Genomic DNA, 9,269 nt, shown 5'->3' with positions numbered 1-9,269 from the left:
ACTTGCAGAGTGAGAGCACAGATTAGGAAGATGGATGTTTTTCTTTCCTCATCTATGGGGGATAGTATCAAGAGTGACTTGTACAAATTGAGCTGAAAGGTACACATAGATAAAATAACATATTGGAGCACTGCATTTCTAGCACGCTTTGGAAATTCTCAACATTGAGAACATTGATGTTAGCATAAATTTCAATCAATTGAAAGTACAAGCAAATAAATAAATAAATAGGTGTGTATTGGTATTTGGATTCTAAATACCATATACGTACATTTGGATGTTCTTACGGCCAGTTTGTAAAGGCACAATGGCGTTGATTGTATCCATGGTGCTCAGAACAAATAATGTTTTATACTAGATGAGCATAACTAAAGATGAAACGTTACATGGCCCTCGGCGAGCTTCAGTTTGCAGACTAGTGGCCCTCTAGCAGAATGCTCTCTTTGTAAGATGGAGCTTGTGACGTCAAATGAACTCTATATAGACATAAAGTCATAGTTTAGCTAGAAACAACACAACAGTGGGAGGATATGGTTGTCTTTCACCTCCCCCTTTTCTTATTTTGCGTAACTAATGATCTTTAAATCCTTGATAAACTAAGCTGACTAGTGGCTCCTCTCATTTGCACATTGGCTTGTGGGTTGTTGCTTGTTGTTCACTCTGTTGACTGACCACTCAAAGGGATTATCTTCTGCTTGTAGATACTTGCTTACCATTAATTCTCTTAGAAAATGTTGGAGATGCTTGAATATAGCCATTATCAGGTGAGATGAGCTACAATGTTCTATGTTTAAACATGTTATTCATAACAGCAACTATGTAACTTGTAACTTGTATGGATTTGGAAATACGTAAATACAGCAATGTACAATGCAATTTACTCAGATGAAGCTACAGTATAGCCTATTAATATGTACTGTTTGCTGTATTGCTACATCCTCTAGCACATTATGAGGACTCAGAATAATGGCCTTATCTTGTGCCACATTTTAAAAACTACATCGACACGTTGTGAGCTTGTAGATTGGATATTTGAACTATTTTAAAAGGTTTTTCAAAATAGTAAAAATAAATAAGTTTAGGGATATAGCAAGATATAGCCCTTTAATGTTCCGTGATCACTATAAGTTTGATTCTGGTGCTCTTTAACCCAAAGCAGAGTACTATGAATGGACCCACTGTGTTGTTTTACATCACTTTATGGTGCATGAAACCACTGTCTGATCTTATCACTGGCCATAGCTCACTGTTGCCGGTGACCCTTGCGATCAGAGTTTTGCATTCAGTATGACCAATGTTGTGAATGCAGCTTCTGGGGCTTGAGAGGTACTGTCATCTAAATGTGGACTGTGTTTCTAATTGAAAATAACTGATTTAACCACACTGCTTTCATTCTCATTTTTGGCAAGCGACATGGTCATACGACAAAGTATAATTTAGGAAATGCTCTGCACTTTTGTAGTCACAGTAACACTATATACTTTGGAAGGGGTTACTTTTAAAAAGGAATTACAGATTACAGATTCCTGATTGACTGCTTAAATTTGAGCTCAGTCGGTACTAAAATACAGTTTCCTAAATCCTTCCCTAAATGTGATTTGTGTGATTAGTGCCACACACACACACACACACACACACACACACACACACACACGCATCAGTTTGCTATGGTATAGCCACAGGTGAACCAGGTACTCACCCGTCTAGAAAGAGGCAGATAGAAGATGCCTCAAAGATGATCATCGCTGATAACCAATTATCCATCTGATCTAAAAAAGAAAACATAAATGTATTTCAAATGTACTTTTCTTTCTGTCTTGCATAGCCACAGACCCACCTGGAGAACCCCACTAAGTACCACATCCAACAGGCTCAGAGGCAACAGGTGAGGCAGTATCTCTCCACCACTCTGGGAGGAAAAGCAGGCAGCCAGTGCCCAAGCCAGCCCCCGGAGCACGGCATGCCCCCCGGGCCTGGCAGCAGCGCCCCCAATAGCCCCATGGCACTGCTCACCCTCAGCTCCAACTGTGAGAAAGAGGTACAGTTTGAGAAAGAGGTACAAACATTTTCATGTCAAGGAACCCACGTTGAGTGGTATCATCAGGGACCATTATGATCCCATGTTTCAGAATACGAAGAACAGTGTGTACAATCCAACATGTGCATGACAAAATCAGCAACTTTATGTTTTGTCATATTTTATGTAATAGATAAGTTATACATTTCATGACAGTACTTTTCACTTACCACGGCGGGCCTTAAGGGGGAATGTTAATGTGTCATGTCTTGTGTTGCAGATGGATGACGTTATTGATGATATAATTAGTCTTGAAACAAGTTACAATGAAGATCTTCTTGGACTTATGGACCCAACGCTCCAAATTACAAACACGGTAACTAACTTTAAAAAAGGCCCCTTTGCCCTGGCAGTACATGTGCTTTAACCATTTAATGTATTTGCATAAATCAAGACAATTTATGTCTTTGCATAGGCCTATATGACACATTTGTGACTGATTGATGTTTTTTTTTTTTCTTCTTTTTTTTAATGCTCATGCAAGACATGAAACACAAAAAAGCTTGAGAGCTTATATCCATTGTGGCCCTTTGAGTAAATGTGTGTGTAAACTGAGTGCCATAAATAAAACCAATAATAAATAGATTCACACAATGCCAACGTACTAGACAAGTGAAATAGCAAAGAACAACATGTGTACGGACAATAGAGAATACACTGAACAAAAATATATATTTTCCCCCCCACCCCCCATTCTATAGCTACCTGTATCTGGTAACCTCCTGGACATGTATGGAAACCAAGGACTTCCACCGCCAGGCCTCGCTATTAGCAACTCCTGTCCCTCCACCATCAAAAGGGAATATGCAGGTGATTTCTCAAGTGGATATAGTATTTACATACATACTTAGCAGTTCACTAGATGGCAAGACACATAAAATAAAATCCTTGTTTGTTTTAGTATTTGCCACATGCTACTTGCAGCATACTGTAGCCTACAATACTGTGCTGTATGGTACATATATTCTGATGATAATTTAACTGTCAATTGAATTGATAAATAAATGAATACTGTACACGTAGAAAGTAATTGCAACTACTATTTGATCCAACCCTTAGAATAAGGTATACTGTATATGTTTTTTTAAACAGAATGAATGACTAGTAGTCAACTACTTGACTGTGTTTTATTGTATTCTATTTTTGTGTCCTGCCCTGTGAAGCACTTGAGCTGCATTTATGTATGAAAGGTGCTATATAAATAAAGTTTATTATTATTATTATTAATATAACTTGTGTATTGTCTACTGTATGCCTATATTGTGTCCAATCCAGCTTCTGGCATGATGCACGTACTGGACAAGCCTGGACCCTGTAGCCAGTATGAAAACTATCAAAGGCAAGAGGGCTATCCAGTAGGTAAGCAAAGCAAACCAAAGCAGAACAAACGATTTATTGAATTTGTTATTAGAGTATTTTTATATTTTTAAGTATTGTGTGTATAATGAAATACATATATCAAATTGCACAATAACAAACTTAAGTAGTGCAAAAACATAGATGTCATTTTGGAATTCTCGCATGTAGTAGCCTACATGTAATTACAGTAATCTAACATGTTTCCAAAATTACAAATAGATAAACATAGATTATTTACTGGGTTTTCATTTACCCATTCAATTTGTATTGTTATCTTTTTCAGAGGCTGAGGTCCGGGCCATGGCAAAAGAGAGGCAGAAGAAAGATAATCACAACTTAAGTAAGTCAGCCTGGATATATCTTTGATCGTTTAGAGCTAGAAGTTGGCTCAGATGTTTATGATCATATTTTTGCATGTTCTCTATATGGCCATGCTATTGGTCAGCCTTCCATATTGGGGTTATTATTATCATTCCAATATTCCCATTTGATATCAAATCAAATTGAATGTTTTACATTCAATAATATAAAACAGTAGAAAAAGAATTGGTTACCACAGAGAACATGGTAAAATGGCATGGTAAAATGTACTCTTTAGTGTAATATGTGTGCATAATGTGCATTATAATTTGATGTTTTGAAACTCTCTCGTTATCGAAAAATGAACAAAATCCATTCTTGGGCAGGATATATTAAAAAGTTCGTTTTGTAAAGTGATGATTATTTTGTTGTTTTACTTTACATATTATACCAAAGACTCAGTTCATTAGATTTCTGTGCTTAATTTTATTTATTCTATATTATTCATTATTATTTATTTATTTGTTACATTTAGTTGAACGAAGGCGGCGGTTCAACATCAACGATCGTATCAAAGAACTTGGAACCTTGATTCCAAAGTCAAACGATCCGTGAGTATTTATTCATCCAATTCTTTTTTCTACTATCCTAATTTTCTTGAACTCAAAAGCCTTGGAATGTGACGGGTTTTTAGCACCCAGGGGCCTTTAAGAAGTCTATGTTGTCATGGTCAGCTGCTTAGCCGACTCTGACTGGAGACGTTTGTCCCTTGTATGCCTCAGGGACATGCGCTGGAATAAGGGCACCATTCTGAAAGCCTCGGTTGACTACATCAGGAAGCTCCAGCGGGAGCAGCAGAGAGCTAAAGAGCTGGAGTGCCGACAGAGGAGGCTGGAGCATGCAAACCGCCACCTCATGCTGCGTATACAGGTAAAGAGGCCAAGCTACCACGCCCGCGCTGTAGAATCCTGCGTGTTCATTTATCTCCGTTACATTTGTACACTCTCTGAGTTCCAACTGTAATCAAATGGATCGGGTTGATTTTATGTCATGGGAAGTGATGTTATGGGGCATGTGTTGCTTGTAGAGCCGGACACAAGCCTGGACTGGGACAAAGATTCGTGGGTGGGTCGGACCCACGATTGTCCAGAACTGCCACAAAAGGCCTCTACCTGGGCTCTGGATAGGGCCCCTGCCCAGTGCCCAGTGTCCTTACATGGAGCTGGCCTGTTCTGACATCACATCACTCCACATTTGGGCATGCCTGACACAGAACTCCATATATAGGAATAAAGGGACACAGAGAGACAGATACAGAAATCTCCATATCTCCATATATGGGCATAAAAGGGTACTCTGACATGGTATTGCATAGCCGGGTGCCGTGGGGCATGGATCTCCAACTTCCATCGTTACCGACTCTGTGCTCTACAGCAGGGCACCAGTCTAGTTAAAGTAAAACAGTCTTGATGACATGAGATGACATGACAAGTTCATTTTGTGTATTCTTCTAGGAGCTAGAGATGCAGGCGCGTGCTCACGGCCTTACCGTGGTGTCCTCCTCCCCCTCCATGTGTACTTCAGAGCTGATGGCTCGGGCAATCAAACAAGAGCCCTTGTTGGGTGAATGCCCCGCAGACCTCTACCAGCATTCCTCAGGCCTTGACATGTCACCCCCAACCACCTTGGACCTCAACAATGGCACCATTACATTTGACCAGATCCACACAGATGCCAGTGGAGACATTGGATCATACGGAAGCTCCAAGAGCAGCAAAATGAAGGAAGTGGGCGTGAGGGACATCAACCTGTCGCCCATCACTGAGAGCGACACCCTGCTGTCGTCCGATTCTCCCAGCACCTCCAACAGCAGCAGCCGCCGCAGCTCTAGCTGTAGCATGGACGATAAAGACCTCGGCTGTTAGCAGCACCTGATGCCGCAAACCAAAATGACAGTTCTATCTGTAGCATTCCCTTCACAGAGGCTGCTGCCATGACACAAATCCTCTTCAATTTGCAACTTTGCATTTAAGAGTATTCTTGAAGCTACAGTACTACTATGTAGAAAAGCTACTGAGTCCGCTTTTGCTTTTCCTTCAACATTTCTTAAAGGGAGATATCACTGAATTTCTGTTTTTCAGATATGTTACTATAACCTACTAGTTCAGTTTTACTGACATTCTAAAAATAATAATGTGAAGGTGCAACATTTTATAGCATGTCTCCAACGTAGATCTGGGACTTCATGTGCAGCAGCCTGTGACGTCAGTCATCTACTGTATGACGTTTATGACCAGGTTTAGCCCTGACCCGAGCCTCATTGACTAACCGTTATAAAATTCAAGTTTTCAAGTATTAATCATATTTATGAATAAAGTGGTACTTCGATGGCCTACTGGCAGTGTACTGTACATACGTTTGGTGCAGATCGGTCCAGTGGTTTGCAAGATTAGCTATCTGGACAGACAGACAGACAGACAGACAGACAGACAGACAGACAGACAGACAGACAGACAGACAGACAAACAGAGACAGGCTGGAAGCCAAAAGTCCCATGTTCGATTCCAGGCTTGAGCAAAGTTTATTTGTTTATTTGAAAATGATCCACATTGCCATGGTATCCCATGGCAATCAGTTAGTCTTACTGGGGTCCACACAAAAACAGTGTCAGTGTCCCTGAGCAAGGGTTAGGGTTAAATGCTCTCCGAGAGCAGCACTGCTCCTATAGTAGTTATAGGATGGGTCAAATAGGCTGTGTCATAGAACGGCTAACCTCCAGCAGAGATAGCCTGATAAAGTAAAAGAGTCTGCATTTTAATGACCTCACAAAGTATCTTCTACTTTCCTTTTTTGATGAACTACAGTAGCTCAACAATTCATCAATTCACTGCTAAACCCCTTAAAGTGGGAATAATGTGTCCCCACATGTGGCGTTTCTTTAGCAAAGGAAAAACACAAAGAATTCACTGGTGTTTGGAATGATCCGAGCACTGGGTAATTTTCACACTAAATATTTAGATGTTATAACACTGCAGCTGGGGGTAATAATAAGGTTAATTGTGGTTGTGTTTTATTTTGATGTTTCTGTGAGCCAGTATCAAATTAACTGCACAGGAGTTGTCCATGCATCCCCCCCCTCCCCCATTTTTAAACTTCATTAAATCCAGGATTATTACCTTTTTTATTATCTTGTTGTTCTACTGTATTGTTGTGTTAGCAGAGTCTCTGTGGAGTATGTCCCCGCAATGTTTCACTACTTGTACCTGTATGAGCGAGTGACAAATAAATCCCTCTTAATTCTCTTGATTATTGATTCATAATGGTGCACAGTAACACTTAAATGAAGCACAGCCACGATTAGCGTTATTAGGTCTCCCTCTACCTGTTCTGGGGTGCATTCATAAATATACCCACAAGAATCTGCTACGACTTCTGAGCAGTGAGCACTCTGAAATCAGTTAATTTGACGAACATTCAGAGTATATACTCGATAACTAACACCCGCATTTTCATCTTTTAAAAATAAAATTCATTCAAATGCAATTCATTCATCCCATTGATTAAAAATGTTTTGTTACATGTTAATGTATGAATACTGCCTAGAGCAGTGGTTCCCAAACTTTTTCATGTCAAGGACCCCCAAATTGACACTCATTAGCCCGCGGACCCCCATTTGAAAATATATGCCAGGGACCCCCATAAGAGAAGACTTTTAGCAGTGATTTTCAACAATTTTCATTGCAAGGGCCCCGGTTTGACCTGAATTAGGCTATGGTCCCCTATTTAATGGCATTTCTATCTCTGGGACCCCAATTTATATTTTAAAATCAAAGTTAATTTGGTTCATTTGGTTCCATTTGTACACTTAAGAGTTACAGACCCATAAGGGTCCATTTGGTTCCTAACTATCATCTTCGTCCACTACTGTTGTCGGCTATGGTCAATGTTCATGTTCTCTCAGAGTGGCCAGTCTGCTCCCAGAGCACAGCGCTCTGAATTTACAAAAGACCAGAGAGCACCACAGGTGTGCTCCGCCACCCTCACAGCGTATTTACCAATGCAATACACCCAAAATGTCTGATGTGAAAAGGCTTCAATTGGAGTTTTATCAATATTTTGGGATATTTCATATCCTTTATCTAATTTGACAATTGTGTAGCCTACCAAATGTTGGGATTTTACAACATACATCTAATTGTTAGGAATATGGTATCAAGTTACAGAATATTACCTTTTTTTGTAATTCAGAGATGGCCCTTTTTCTTTTTGTATAATTATACATCAAAAGGTTGTGATTTTCTGCTGATGAATTTTCTTATTTATTGCAGCCGTGTAACCATGCTATTGATCTTCTCTTATTCTTATATGTTCTCAGACTTCTAGTATAGTTACATTCTAGTTTGCCACACCATACTTCTATGGAATAGATATAAATTACATTTTATGTTCAACAAGAGCCTTAACAACTTACTGCAGTGTTTCATAAGCTGTGGGTTTAGCACCCAAAATCTGTCATGGATCGATTCATAATCTGATGGTTCCACACATGATAGAAGCACTGGTCTTTAACAATTACCAGTGGTGGAAAAAAAATACTCAAACGTTTTACTTAAGTAAAAGTACCAATACTGCAATATAGAAATATTTTGTTACGAATAAAAGCCCGGAATTCAAAATGTACTTAGTATTGGCATCACTATGTACTTATAAGTAAAAGCATTGTGAGCTTGTAGATCGGCTATTTGGCTGAAATGTATATGAAATGGTTCAAAATGTACAAAGTAACTAGTGACTAAAGTTTTCAAATAAATGTAGTGGAGTAAAAGTACAATAATTGTCTCTGAGTTGTAGTGGAGTATTGGAAATTGGAATGACTCAAATAAAGTACAAATATCTCAAAATTGTACTTAAGTAAATGTACTTAGTTACTTTCCACCACTGACAATTACTGGCATATTACTATACATTAAGCACCACCCCAAAAAAATATATATATAACTTAAAATAAAATGTAGCGTATAAATGCAATCATATGGGACTCTTTGATCCAGATTGATTCATTTATTCCTTTGTTGATAAGAGTAGTTATTGATTGGACCTTAGGAATAAAAACATGACCAGGGCCATTTATTGTGTGGAAGTACACAGTAGCATTAAATTAACAACTATTGATTTTCTGAACAGTTTTTCTGAACAAACATGTGCAAATCAAAATGTTTGTTTTTTATTTGTCTATGCAAGCATGCATATATATATATAGGCTATATATATATATATATATATATATATATACTGTATAGTCTCAGAATATATATATATATATATATATGGTATGGATATATGGATATATATGGTCTCGGAATATATGGTCCATTCATATAAACATTAAGCAACTGCAAGGCTGATATTTATTGTATAGTGTCCCCTCTTCAGAGATAATTTATTTGCAGACTATGCAGAGCATAAAATAGTATAGATTTGTTATTCATTTCTTATGCAAAATATATAATGGCTATTTTGATAATGTTCCTAT

At 38.5% G+C, this 9,269-nt stretch overlaps 1 protein-coding gene across 4 annotated transcripts; it reads left to right on the top strand.

Annotated features, from left to right (window-relative positions):
* Window positions 1-731: 731 nt before the first annotated feature.
* mitfa (melanocyte inducing transcription factor a) lies at window positions 732-5,661 on the top strand (the record flags this gene model as incomplete). 4 transcript variants are annotated; one of them, XM_079511022.1, is made up of 9 exons in its annotated part: window positions 732-764; window positions 1,826-2,038; window positions 2,298-2,393; window positions 2,785-2,887; window positions 3,353-3,436; window positions 3,720-3,776; window positions 4,272-4,347; window positions 4,519-4,666; window positions 5,251-5,661. In XM_079511022.1, 9 exons carry the CDS (start codon window positions 732-734, stop codon window positions 5,659-5,661), a joined length of 1,221 nt encoding a protein of 406 aa, XP_079367148.1. The 4 variants fall into 4 exon arrangements, with proteins under 4 accessions (XP_079367148.1, XP_079367145.1, XP_079367147.1 ...); XM_079511019.1 differs by having other exon boundaries at window positions 2,779-2,887; XM_079511021.1 differs by having other exon boundaries at window positions 1,826-2,053; window positions 2,779-2,887.
* Window positions 5,662-9,269: the final 3,608 nt, after the last annotated feature.

This window comes from Electrona antarctica (genome assembly GCF_951216825.1).
Source record: "Electrona antarctica genome assembly, chromosome: 9".
NCBI lineage: Eukaryota > Metazoa > Chordata > Actinopteri > Myctophiformes > Myctophidae > Electrona > Electrona antarctica.
This window is presented reverse-complemented; position numbering and strand designations above follow the sequence as displayed.